Here is a 14,441-nt window from a genome sequence, read left to right as displayed (position 1 = left end):
TAAAAAAAAAAAAAAAAAAATAACCTTCATTTCGTAGAAAACTAAGGATGTCATTTTGAATTTTCGAATTATTTTGAATGAATTCAAATCAAATCTGTTTACAAAATTTCAGATTTTTTATGTTCCTTGTCTGGGGGTCGTTTCAGGTCAGAAACAGATTCCAATAAACTTGTCTTTCCACTTCCTACAAAGTCATGAATTAACAGGGGTATATATTTTCAAGAATTACCCCCCCCCCTTCAAAGAAGGGGGCAATATCAATTAGGTAGTCACCCCCTAATTCATGGAACAATAAACAATTTTTGAATTTTGTAAGATCAGAATTCAAAAGATTATTGGCAGTAGCTCTATTCTCTAGCTTGAGTAGAACTATGATTTCATGATTATACTCTCTCAAACCCAATCTATTACTCTAGGTTTAAAACAACTAAGCAAAACTATCAGTAAGGGATTCTTGAAAAAATCAGTGAGAAAAAAACTTATAATTCCGTCAAGAATTGTTTTTTAATCAAATGTGTTTAAACTTTTACTAGTCTGAGTATAAGGTGTCTGCAGGGATAATTTTTTAAACCCAGTCTTCAAAAATAACATTTTTGTCGTTTGATTGAGGCAAATAGATGAATTTCAGGTGTAGATGAACAAGATATCTCAAAAAAGGAATTTTTGCCATCTAAGGCCAAATCTTTGTTATTTTCCTCCCAGTTCTGTGAATAACCCTTCTTACGAAATATAAGCCCCTATCTATAAAGGTACATGGGCGTTCAACGAAATTTGTCCAGAGGGGGGGGGTCTTAAATTTTTTTCTTTCCCTTTAAAAACCAGATTTACTGATCCGAGAGGAGGGGGGGGGGGGGGCTGAGCCTACATAACCCCTTTCCTTGTGTACACCTCTGAAATGTTACCTGTTGGACCTATACAGACTATCATTGACTCTCAGCTAAATGTTCATTCTTCTGAAATATTTACAGTTACATAAACACTTTCTACACTGTACTGTACATAAATACATTCCACACTGTACTGTACATAAATACACGAGAACTCTATGCTACACTGTTCAGTGTGTACACTGTTTATGGTAAAGGGACTGTAGACCAAATCATAGGAGATCCTCTATTCGGGAGTGGCATGTCAGATTTAAAGTAATACCATACAGGAACAAGGAAAACGTGTTAAAATCTGACTATTTCCTTGAAAATTTATGAAAATGGAAATTATTCCTTTTCCAGTTAGACAAAAGGGATATCTCAATCCTCATTCCTCAGATGTAGGTGAATTGGACACTTTACTCTTTAATTGTAGATACACTTGATATTATGTCACCAGTCCTATTTAACAGAATTCAATTCATAATTCTAATTTGAACTTTAGTTCTCAGTAAATCTAAGTACGGTACCTTTAATACTTATTAGGGTCGAGACTTTTTTACAATTATTTCAGTTTTCAGTTTAACATAAAATAGTAATTCGTCAACACATATAGAAACATAGGACAAAGGACATATTTAGGCTGGCTCATCGAAATTGGTCACAAAATAGACCTGAATCTATTGTCACCGTTAGATACAACAGTAAAGCCCTGCGCGAAGTAGTGCACCAGCTTCATTATATCCTCATATCGCCTGGCTGGCCTTTTTTTAATGGATTGTAAGTAGAATTTTCTTCAAAAAGTACTTATATAAAATGCAAAAGGTTTTTACATCGGCAGTTATTTCGCTATGAAAAGTAGTATGCCACTTCAAAGATATTACACAAAATCAACGCTAAAAATATTGAAATAGCTAGTACAAAAAAGCTAATTAATATAATACAATACTTCTATCCGAATTCTGTCAATTTAAGAGGAAAATTAGTGCCTTGCTTTGCCGAAATAAAAATATAGAAAAAATAAGTTTGGAGGGGGGAGGGGTTCTGGGATAGGAATTGGCAAGGAGAATTGAATACAAGGAGGGGGCAATAGGGTTTCCGTACACTTTGCTGTGACGTTTTTGGACTGATGGAGAACTAGTTTTTGCGTAACAACAATAATAAAGGCAGCCGATCTAATGTAAACAAACATGAGTTCGTATACGGTGAATCTTCATCTAACGCCAGAGATGCACCAAATGTCTGTTTATCATTTGTGTTATTGTTTACAATCTTTATTATTGTTGTTACGCAAAAACTAGTTCTCCAGCAGTCCAAAAACGTCACAGCAAAGTGTACGGAAACCCTATTGCCCCCTCCTTGTATTCAATTCTCCTTGGGGATTGTTATATTTAACGTGTACTGGGAATATCTTGTTTTGCTTGTTAGATAAAAAATGTTGCCTTTCCTGAGACAAAAAATGAAAATACTACTCTTTTCATATTTTCAGTCAGAGCAAATAATTAATAATTAATAAAGGCTAGAAAAGGATAAAAACGTTACTATACTTTACAGAAGTCATGAGATTATTAAACTAAGCCCTTCAATAAATCTACGGGATCAGAATAGGTCTGAAAACCCAACCAAGATCAATTGTATCTTCCTTACCGTAAAATCAAATGAAAAGCAAAAAAAATTGATTTGAACTCTAGTGACGATCAATTATATACAAAGAATAATAACGACAAACATTAAAAAAATATTTTTGGGGATTGATTTTGTTGAAGGTTTTCCCGCCGTTCTAGTAGAGTGGAGTGGTGGCAGCCAGCCTACGCATTCTTCGCGTATTTCTGTCCTGGTCGCGCATTTTCTTCTCCATCTCAGCGTCAGTCAGAGTCTCCAAGAAAGGACTCCATATTCCACAATCACTTTGGTTCCTAATTAAAAAGAAAATAATTAAAAAACATGTTTAGTTCAATATTCAAGTTTTACAAATGTATCCATTAATAACAAAACATAAAACAGCAAAAATGTTCAACTTTTAATTAACTAACTATTATGACTAATCCGAAAAAAATAAGGTAATTTCGTAAAACTTATTTATTAACTTGATAACTGCTTGTTTAAAGGAACTGCAGAATTACTGACTTTAATTTCGTAAAACTTATTTATTGACTTGATAACTTCATGTTTAAAGGAACTGCAGAATTACTGACTGGTATTTACGAATGAAAAAGGTTTCCTTGAAATTAATTGCCGGAAAACAAGGAAACACAAATTCCCAAGGCGCTCAACTTTCAGCTAGAAAAATACTGATATCTTCGTTGTCAACCTCAGACGTGTAATAATGCGTACTGATAGGGGAAGCTCTGGTGGGTGAAATTGACTAGGGACCAGCACATCTCTAGCAATTCTCTTTTATTAATTAATTATCAGAACAATCTTTAAAGTGAATCGGATAATAGTATAGTAGGAAGAAAGTGTAATAATCAAAATTATTGTTATAATATTAAAAGAAAAACCGTGGAATAATTTCGACTATTCACCGATTGGGTCCAAATTTGGTGTGTGACCTCACATGACCCCCATGGAAGGTTTATGGATGCTCAGAAATAAAAAATGGTCACTAAATAAATTTGATTTTTGTAAAATTTTGAAAATCCGCAAAAAAACTTAAAGATTGAGCAACAATTCAAATTTTAAAATAGAAGATCGCCCTGATAGCCTAATATAATACAATTTCCCTCTCTCACGTGTCACGTTCATGTCACCTGAAAGCGGACTCGATAGACGGCATCTGGTTCTCCGAGAACACGTAGTTCTTAGAATGCCAGGCCAGCTGCCCCCGAATAGAGTAGAGAACAGCAGTTACAAACTCCCCTCCTAGTCCCAGCTCAGAGCACAGCTTCCGCGAGTACTCCTAGACACGGATAGGGTGGTTTATCGTTTTGAAAAGCTATCGTTTTTCGTTTCGTTTTTTCTAAAAACGATAGTATCTAAAAAATCGTTAACGAAGGGTCGTCGCTAACAGTTGTTAACGAGGTGTCGTCGTTAACGATCGTCAACGAAGGGTTGTCGTTAACGATCGTCAAAAATTCAAACACGACCAACACAACGATGATCTAAAGCGAAAAAAAACTTAATCGTTATTAATCTAAAAACGATCTTTTTCAATAACGATCGTTAAAAAAACCGTTTCGTTTTCATTTTATCTTCGTCGTTTTTAAAACGAAACGATCGTTTTTTAAAGAAGTGAAAATATTATAATTAAAAGTTTAAATACATAGCAGCTGCCTACGATATGGTGGTAGGTGCCAGTCTAATAAAGGACAATAAAAAAAAAACAATCGATCAATCAATAAGTGCGATTTATATCTAATCCGACCAACATAATTTAAAATCTCCCCCCCCCCTGAGGAGGCAGTTTTATAAAATACACCCCATTTCCTGATAAATACGGCAATACATAGGATTATCAATTGAAATAAGGCAACGACAAGGCGAAATATTTTAGGGGAAAAAATCATTTTATACAAGAAAGTTGTTTGGCAATGTACATAAATTGAGGGTTATAACGCTAAAATGAAAATTAACAATTAATTCTAGTAAAACGTTTTAAAGAGAGGAAAAAGAAGGGATTTAAGCGAAGGGAGATGGGATTGAAAGGAATTCAGTATAAAGAGAGGATATTAGAACTGGTTTAAAAGCTGTGATGGATTTGAAAGTAGATAAGAAAATTAGAAGGGATGTATATCTTCAGAAATAACCCCCTCCCGGGGATAGGCTTTTTAAGATTATGGGGGGAAAAATGAAAAATTTAACATGAAAAGTCGACTTTTTCTTTGTTTTTAAAACTATTTACCAAAAAATTGATTTACTTTCCCCTCAAAATAATTCGTTTTTAAGCGAAGAAAACCCCTAAAAATATATAAATTCTGGGGGATTTCAAAAGGGGGTTAATTTCGCCGCAAGGAGTAGATTTTAGAGAAAAACAGGGGTGGTCGTATTCACCAAATTGGAGAGACGCGGGTAAGTAAAGTAAGAAATCAAGGTGAGAAAGGGTTGGAAAGGAGGGAGGAGAAGAACACGAACAATCTACCTCTGGAGAATTATTTTCCTCTGCAATATCCCACTCAAACTGGTCTACGAGACTATGGTTTCCAATATGTATATTGAGCTTGACAACAACTCTCTGATCCCGTTGCTCCCGGAGTAGGTTCTCTGTCTCACTAGGAAAGCTCTCCAACTACAGAAACAATACAGATTAATTTATTTAAATGATAAGTAACCCTCCCAATACAATGACATGAACGTTAAAATGTCTAGTAACCCTCCCAATACCATGACATGAACGTTAAAATGTCTAGTAACCCTACTAGCGTATACACATTTGTTAAGTGACCCTAAATTTATAAATTGGCATTTCAGATTTCCAACGATTACCTACAACCCTTTATCTGATCAAGGATGAATAAGATGTCCTTATTTTTGCGGATTTAGTAGTACAGCGATATTGAAGAAACTTGTCAAAACTAAATTGTTTCTCAAATAGATTTAAAGGATAACTTTGTGAATGGACATGCCAATAACTAACGAGTTTAAGAAGGACACAACACTGAAACCTATTCCCTCACTTAAAATAGTATTTTTTTTTTGGCAACTCATGGATACATACTAGGTATTCCATAATTTTTTGAACATTTTTTAAATCTAAGTGTTATCACCGAAAAATGAACTTCAATGTGGGAATTTCTGATAGTTTGAAGTTTTCTTGGTTTAAAATTGAACCAAGAAAAGAGTTAAAATACGGTCTTCTACCTGCTGGTTGATGGCTGCAGTGATGGCAGGTACAAAGTTGACCGGGTTCAGATCCAGATCATCGCACATAACCTGACATAGGAAAATCAAACTTTTTAACAAAATCAGACTTATAGTTTCAATAAACCATTTTTTTTATGAATTAAAGCAGAGTTATCATTCAAATTAATCAGACTTTTCATTATATTTATAAATGAATCAGACTTGTCATTCAATTAAATCAGACTTGTTATTCAAATAAATCAGATTTATCATTTAAATAAATCAGATTTGTCATTAAAATAAATCAGACGTGTCATTCAAATAAATCAGATTTATCATTCAAATAAGCAAATTTGTCATTCCAAAAAATCAGACTTTTCATTTAAATAAATCAGATTTGTCATTCAAATAAAAAGATTTGGCATTCAATAAAATCAGATTTGTCATTCAATTAAATAAGATTTGTCATTCAAATAAATAGATTTGTCATTCAAATAAAACAGATTTGTCATTCAATTAAACCAGATTTGTCATTCAATTAAATCAGATTTGTCATTCAATTAAATCAGACTTGTCATTTGCAATAAAATCAGACTTTGACATTGATGAAAATGAAAAATATAGATTTTAGATTTTCATTTTTCTAGATTTTTTTTTTACTTTCCAGTATTAATTTTCGATGAATTTGTATAACGCTCTATTAAAGAGGTTACTAGTTTTTCTGTCTATCTGTCTATCTGTCTATCTGTCTATCTGTCTATCTGTCTATCTGTCTATCTGTCTATCTGTCTATCTGTCTATCTGTCTATCCGTTTATCTATATATCTGTTTATCTGTTCATCTATCTATCTGTTTATCTGTCTATCTGTCTACCTGATAGGAACTAGTATCTCTGGCTGTGCTGCGTTCTCATGCACTGTTGCAGGATCGGTATCATCGAAGCAGAGAGGGAAGGTTCTGATCTTCTTATGGATTACACGGTTCCTGCAAATAATATTATCATATCATCACATAAGTTATTATTTTCAGTTTTTACTATGGTACCCATTAGTACTTCCCCTCGCGATACGCATCTTGTAAACGCCTGGGGTTGTCTGTTAAATCCACCCAGGTTTTCTTCTATTAATAATTTCTGGATGCAGGCCAACCCGGGTGAAAGTTTTCTGGGAACCTGAGTTGGCCGTAACCCAAGGTTGACATCCTCATCCCAAATTATTATGTGTCAACATTTTCATTAAAGGGCATAAAGAAATGGAATCTGCAAGAGACCCCAATGTTGACCCCCCAGACCTCCCCGCCAGGTGTGGGAAGGACCATTCCCCACCCGTTACATTAAATCAGGGGTGTATGTATATTTTTAAGAAGGGGGCGGGGGGCGGTATATTGGACATGAAAAGGCTAGTTTAAAATCTATTTTCCCTAACTTAATGAATAAAATCCTAAAAAATCTTACTTCTGGGGAAGAAAAATTATTTTCAAAAGAGGGGGTGGAATGATTTTTAAGAAAATAAACAACCCTGCATTAAATTATTAATATCTAACAGAACCCTTATTCCAAATGAATTAAAAAAAAATCCGTTTTCAGAACACTTCGATCTTTTTTTTTTTACAAATAATAGATTTGTTGGTACATATATTCCCTCAAAATATTTTCTGTTTAATAATAATCTTTAGTTTTCACACAAGATGTATGTTAATGAGAGAAAAAATGGATGTTTTTTAAATGTTTTTTTTTAATTTGCTGCTAAGCTACGGTTTCGTAGAACTGGATATTTATTACGATCTAGATTTTAAGGACTATTACCTATTAATAGGAGTGGCTTGTGGAACTGCATCCAGGTGTGATGAGCTTGCCATGGCAGGAACAGCAGGGGTAGGTTTATTAATCTTAGCTGGGATAACCTGGATAACAAAATAATAATACAGTGAAACCCATAAGAAGACTACTTTCGAAAGTCCTGTCAACATGAAACAATGCAATTGTATCGTATCTCATGCTACAGACAAAAGTGCACACCGCACATATATATAACTCTGTCAAATATAAACATATGGTTGCTTTTTTGTCTTCTTTTTCAATAGTTCTATGGATTACAATTGCTAAACATAAACGGGAACCCGGCCTGAAACCACTAATTCTAAAAAAACAATAAAGGAAAAATAATCTGGGCTAGTATTATCTATTGGAACAGAGCTATCATGTGATGAGATCTGCAAGAAGCCCCATCTTGGGCAACCCAGACCGCCTACAGGACTATCCGACCCGTACCGGGAAGATAAGTCCTGAACCAACCCAGACCGCCTACAGGACTATCCGACCCGTACCGGGAAGATAAGTCCTGAACCAACCCAGACCGCCTACAGGACTATCCGACCCGTACCGGGAAGATAAGTCCTGAACCAACCCAGACCGACTACAGGACTATCTGACCCGTACCGGTAAGATAAGTCCTGAACCAACCCAGACCGCCTACAAGACTATCCGACCCGTACCGGTAAGATAAGTCCTGAACCAACCCAGCCACCTACTACGATGAGGGGTACAACCTGGAGGAAAGGCGTGATCATAGTCACGATTCGTACCCTGCAACAACCTATCACTAGCTATTATAATTCAGTAAATTCTTCAGATAATTCAGAAGAACGGAGCTATTATAATTCAGTAAATTCTTCAGATAATTCAGAAGAACGGAGCTATTATAATTCAGTAAATTCTTCAGATAATTCTGAAGAACGGAGCTATTATAATTCAGTAAATTCTTCAGATAATTCTGAAGAACGGAGCTATTATAATTCAGTAAATTCTTCAGATAATTCAGAAGAACGGAGCTATTATAATTCAGTAAATTCTTAAAAATTTCAGAAGAACGGAGCAATTATAATTTAGTAAATTCTTCAAAAATTCAGAAGAACGGAGCAATAATAATTCAGTAAATTCTTTAAAATTTCCGAAGAACGGAGCAATTGTAATTTAGTAAATTCTTCAAAAATTCAGAATAACGAAGCTATTATAATTCAGTAAATTCTTCAGATAATTCAGAAGAACAGAGCTATTATAATTCAGTAAATTCTTCAAAAATTCAGAAGAACGAAGCTATTATAATTCAGTAAATTCTTCAAAAATTCAGAAGAACGAAGCTATTATAATTCAGTAAATTCTTCAAAAATTCAGAAGAACGAAGCTATTATAATTCAGTAAATTCTTCAAAAATTCAGAAGAACGAAGCTATTATAATTCAGTAAATTCTTCAAAATTTCCGAAGAACGGAGCTATTATAATTCAGTAAATTCTTCCAAAAATCATAAAAAATGAGCAATTACAATTGTAAAACCTAAGGTGACCGACAATCTGAGTCTCCTTTGCCACCCATCAAGAAAATCATCAAATCAAAATAAATCAACAACCCCCCCCCCACACATGAAACGGAACTTGTACACTGTGTACAGTTGTAGCCTGCCACACCTCCGAATGTACACAATACAACTGAGTCCGCAGGATAAAATTTGTGTACAAGGAGAGAGACTCGGCTTTAGAACAACGAGATACTGCAGTTTAAGAGAGTATTTTCCTTCTTAATCATCTATTCTCAATTAGTGTTTTCTATAATATATATAATTGTAATAAATAAATGTATAATATTTAGATTTGAACCAGATCTGAACAAAAGAAGTTAAATATTCTATGAAAACTGCGTTTAACTTTCTGTCAAAAATCTCACTTAAAAAGGGTTTTCAAAATCGCACGGTTCTTTAGTTTAAGACTAGATTTTACAACAATTCAGTAAATTCTTAAAAAATCGATGAATTATTCAATGTTACCTTAAACATTTTAATGTATTTTTAAATATTAAGAATAAAAAAACAAAAACCTTTGCTGGCGTTTCTCCCAGGCTCACTGAGCCACCACCTACTCCTCCGCTCTTATATCTGAATTAGTAATAAAACATTTGGTAAAAATCTTTATTCAGCATGTTTACTCTAATTTCTAGATACAGAGGCTAGAAAGTTATTGTATTACCGAACAAAAATGGGTTTCTTGTGGACTTAAACATAATATTTCTAATATTTTTATTGTCTTTACTGAGAGAATCTTTGTGTTTTACAGGCTCTATAGCAAACTAGAATTAGGAAAGATAAATATTTTTTTATATAACACGTATGAAAGACCTTCCTTGCCCCCCCCCCCCTCCCCCGATCTTCAAAAATCATTCTTAAAAATATGGATCCCTGGAGTTGCATAGCTTAAATAGTTACATTTTCAACCTCCCACTGAATAAACGAATAAGATTTGAAACATACCCGTCGTCTACACCGTTGACTATATCATCGATCTCCCTGGCAAGGAGGAGGGAGATGGTGGAGCTTGTCACATGCTGGCTGTGCCCCATTTCATTTAACTTCTTCCTCTCGTCATTAGCCAGGGTTCGCCTTGAAACAATTATTATCTATATATTTACTTTGCTTGTGTCTGTTTGTATCCAATAAACGTCAAAGCAGCTAAACCGATCGGGCCTAAAATTTGTGTGGGACCTCACATGACCCCAAGAAAGGTTTATGAATGATCAAAATTTCAAAATTAGCCTCCAACTAAATTTAATTTTCATTAAATTTTTGAAAATCAACAATTTTTTTATAAAATCCGCCAAGTTTTTTGTTATTGTTTTACAATGTATAAAAAGAGAAAATGTTCACAATTAAATAGAAGATGGGCCCAGCCTAGTTGATATAAAAATATTTATTTAGGGTTTAGCATGATAGCTAGTGAAATTATATTTACCTGTCAAATATCCTGACATGGATATCTAATAAAAGTTAGGCGCTTTTTGCTATACTTTTTTGTTAATCTTTCATACACATTACTCCCCCCCCCCNCAATGTCAACTATGTCAGGAATTAAGGCGCCCCAGATAGCTAACCCTCCTCCCCCTGCATTCACTCAACATCCTTACCTAGTTAACCCCGGATACTTCTTGTAAAGCGCTCCTCGAAATAAACGAAGATAGTTTCCAACCTAAAATATTAATTTCATGAAAACCATTTATTCAACAATTTGTGTTGTTACAGTTAGTTGTTGTGTCGATCTGCATATTCATTAGAAATGCATAAATCAGAATGTTATTGATATATATATATACATATATTATGTTCCTTTTAGGTGATACGTACTTTTTAAACAATAAATAGATTTGAATAATAATAATAAAAACTTATTGAGCAACGCCATTATCATTAGGATTCGAAATATATCTATCGTTCTATTAGATTTTAAATAATTTTAAACCAAATCACACGCAATACTGCGTTATTTCTGGTACTGGTAAAGATTGCTTTCTCCCGACCTTCAAAAACATTTTTTAAGAAGATAAACATCAGCAGGTGCGTATTAAAGTAAAGTAAAAATTATTTATTTATGGAATATAACAAAAACATACAAAATAAAGTGTTTCAGGAGAAAATAGTTAAAAACCTCTAAAAGTAGGGGTTGTGGGAATATTTCCCCCCAATTTAAAAATAATATAAAAATAGAAATAAAAGGAAAAGGAAAGGATAAGGCAAGTTACATATTTATTGTTTACACTATATTTAATATAAATTAGTGGTGGATTGTTAGTATATTTCGACGATGAACTAAAAACTTTAAGAAATACAAATTATAGATTTATTTGGAATGTTAAAAAAGTAAAAAAAAAAAGCTTTATGGAGTGTGAAAAAGATTTAGGTTCTATGAAAAACGGGCATTTTTAAGCATCTTATGAAAAATTATTTGTTTTATTTATTGAGTAAATAAGCAGTTTATAAGTCAATTGCGGAATGGAGGCTATATGGGTGCAGTTTGCCCCCCCCTCTCTTATTGTGGTTCCTGCTTAATAACATAACCACAGGAAAATCTCAGTTCACAACTAAATGAAATAATACCTCTGAGCCGATCATGTATTCTTCGCCGTTTTCTTCAAAACGGAAAACAATTGGTTTCTCTCCATATGTTTTCCCCATCTTAATATTCTGAAATATGTTTTGTTATGATTATCCCGAAAAATCCCTGGTATATTCCTAGAGAACAATTTTTGGTAAAACACTTAATTTCACCACTTACCCAAGACTTGATAAATTTTTATTTTATTAAATGTTTGAACCGCAATGGTCAGAGGATGACAATAAAAAGGTGCGCATTGGGTGCGGTGGCCTTTTCATGGGCAACATACAGAGCGTACCAAATCATGTTGGATTATCTCCAAGCTTTAACGACAAAAGTCACATATTATACTCGAAAAATTTAGTATTTCTGATAACAAATCTTTAAATTCTGTTTAAAAAGTTATTTGTTCTTTTCAGATTTTCTGATAAGCCTCAGGAACCCCAGGAACTGCATTTGAAAGCATAACACGATCCAATATGATGTTAAGACACCCTAGCCGTGTATATAATTAACCAATTCTTCTTCTGATTCTAAATGTATCTAGGTTTCCGGTATGGTTGAGTATTGCATTGTGCAGTAAGGAAAGGAATTTGCAAGTCAAAATCAAGGGCAAATTGTAAAAGTATAGCATATCTCAATGAATAGCACAGTAATTATTTAAAAACTCAATGAGCAAGATGTGAAAAACAAAATTCTCACTAATAAAAAGTACCCCAATGACGCATCTGCAACTCTGTAATTGATATTCTTCACTGGTTAGAAGAAGCAGAGAAATGTTAAGGAAAAAATAAAACAAATTTTCCGGCTAATGACGCGGCGGCGTTTAATAATAATCTCTGAGCACAGACTGCCGCAGATTTGTATTAATCATAAACATGAATGAAGACGACAGAAATGTAACATCGGTTCTCCGCTACTTTTGATTCTTTATTCTTTAATGATATATCATTGGATTGGACAAATAAATAGCCGATTGAACGAATTGAACTAACGTTATTGATTGCAATTAAAGTGAGAGGGTGTCTTGTTAGCCTAGTTGAACTGAGACCGAAGTATAATAGGGACAAATTTTAGGATTCCTGTAGAAAACAATTAGACGTTATGGATAATTTCTTAAGAGCCTCCAACCTGTAAAAGGGATGAAAAATGTACAATTAACTTAAACATCTGTTATTCCACATAAGAAACATATTAAGCATAATTCAACCTATAAGTGCATTGAACCCAAATATAGAGTCTGTGCAAAAATTCGAGTGGGTCAAAAGTTTGGTCAGGCGGAAGTACAATGGTCAGAAGAAAAGCTCTCTGTATAATTATGAATATGACTCACATAACTCAAGTTTCACATTCACAAACTTCATAGACTTAAAGCATTATATTTGTGACCAGGGGGGGGGNAAATTATTATTTTTCATTTTTATTATTTTAGGGTTAGGTTAGGTTAAGACAATTTCTGGGCCTAGCGCTGCGGCTAGGACAGGCTAGGGGCCGAGCGCTGCGGCCAGGACGGGGTAATAGTTTTGGTAATCAAAAAAGAATAGAAAAGTTGGATATCAAAAGGCAAGTTTTTCATCCTTTTTAATTCTTTTAACTCAAAAATAAACCAGCTCTTCTTCAAACTTTTATTAACGATAAAATACAAATACATTTAAATGAATAATTGTTTAGAACGTAGAAATATATATTAAAAAAACCTTATGTTATAATTTATATATCAAAAATAAACCAATTAAAAGTAAAACCTTAAAAATTGTTTTGATATTCCGCGCAAACAAATTCTCAACTTACTTCTGTAGGAAAAATTAATATTTTGATAATCTTAACATCATCAAAAGGCATGTTTTTATCCTTTTTATTACAAGTCATACCCAAATATTTAGCAAATAAAACCATACACATTTTATTGCTGCTCCCAACAAACATCATAATTTTTGGTGTGGAAAATTATTTTTGAAAGGGGGAAAGATTTTAAGAAAATAAACTTAGGTTTTGCCACAAACTCAAATTTTCTAATCCCTATTTCTTTGAAACCTGATGGTGTAAACCTTATTTCATAGAATTAATAGTTTGAATTATCAAAGATCTACAACATCGGGTTGCACAGATATAGGGATGATAATTTTGAAAATTTGTCAAAATCTCATTTTCTTTGCTCCTCTGATATATAATTTCAACAAATACATGTTCTAAACCAAGCAAAGTCTAAGTATGAAAGTTATACGGTTCTAATATAGATCAGAAGCTAATCAGTACTTTTGCCAAAATATTAGGGTTTTTCATGACCCGACAGCAAGTATACTTTTGATTAAAATAGGAATTTTGGGAATTCCTCAGATTTCCATGCATTTGGGGAGTTCCCGAAATTTCCCAAATTCCTGTAGGAATTTGACTGGATATTTTTTGTGGAAATTTTACTGGAAATTTTTATATTCCCCAAACCTCTTGGAATTTGGGAATTTCCCAAATAGCTCTAGGCATTTGAAAAATTTCCTAAACTTGAAAAATATACTATATATCCCAATTAGATCTATACGTTTATCCATTATTCAATTTTGTCTATATATATCATTCAATCTATCCATCTATCTATTTATTTATCTGTCTATATCATATATCTACCTAATCTATATCCATCTTTTCTTTCTATCTATCTATATTATCTATCTATCTATCTATCAATTTTTCGATGTATGTATCTTTCTATCTATTATATCTATCTATCTTTCTATCTACTCTCTAGATTTCTCTGAGCTGCCTGTAAAGCCTAAAGTTTCTGCCTGATAGAACCTGTTCTATACCACAGCTGAACAGGGTTCGATTTTATTTTCAATCTTTTTTATTTTAAAATCCTTCTTAAGTAATTTACACAAGCTCATTTT

General features: G+C 33.4%; 2 protein-coding genes across 2 annotated transcripts in view; both read right to left on the bottom strand.

The window, feature by feature from the left end:
• Positions 1 to 1,939, bottom strand: part of LOC111711880 (ADP-ribosylation factor-like protein 16) — a 5,955-nt gene extending 4,016 nt beyond the window's left edge. Inside the window, exons 1-2 of the mRNA XM_023486339.1 lie at positions 903 to 1,939; positions 126 to 184 (exon numbers count right to left, since the gene is read on the bottom strand). Coding sequence (XP_023342107.1) covers positions 126 to 184; positions 903 to 927 — 84 coding nt within the window. The 5' untranslated portion in view covers positions 928 to 1,939. The remainder of the gene's footprint in view (positions 1 to 125; positions 185 to 902) is intronic.
• A 599-nt stretch (positions 1,940 to 2,538) lies between these two features.
• On the bottom strand, positions 2,539 to 11,655 carry LOC111711875 (SWI/SNF-related matrix-associated actin-dependent regulator of chromatin subfamily B member 1). Its single transcript, XM_023486334.1, has 10 exons — positions 11,562 to 11,655; positions 10,595 to 10,656; positions 9,945 to 10,073; positions 9,515 to 9,572; positions 7,450 to 7,547; positions 6,519 to 6,629; positions 5,664 to 5,754; positions 4,945 to 5,091; positions 3,617 to 3,765; positions 2,539 to 2,782 (listed from the first exon to the last, which is right to left on the bottom strand). Exons 1-10 carry the CDS (start codon positions 11,637 to 11,639, stop codon positions 2,647 to 2,649), a joined length of 1,059 nt encoding a protein of 352 aa, XP_023342102.1. The 5' UTR covers positions 11,640 to 11,655; the 3' UTR covers positions 2,539 to 2,646.
• Between the last annotated feature and the right edge of the window lie 2,786 nt (positions 11,656 to 14,441).

Source organism: Eurytemora carolleeae, unplaced genomic scaffold, assembly GCF_000591075.1.
Source record: "Eurytemora carolleeae unplaced genomic scaffold, Eaff_2.0 scaffold1215, whole genome shotgun sequence".
Taxonomy (NCBI): Eukaryota; Metazoa; Arthropoda; class Copepoda; order Calanoida; family Temoridae; genus Eurytemora; species Eurytemora carolleeae.
This window is presented reverse-complemented; position numbering and strand designations above follow the sequence as displayed.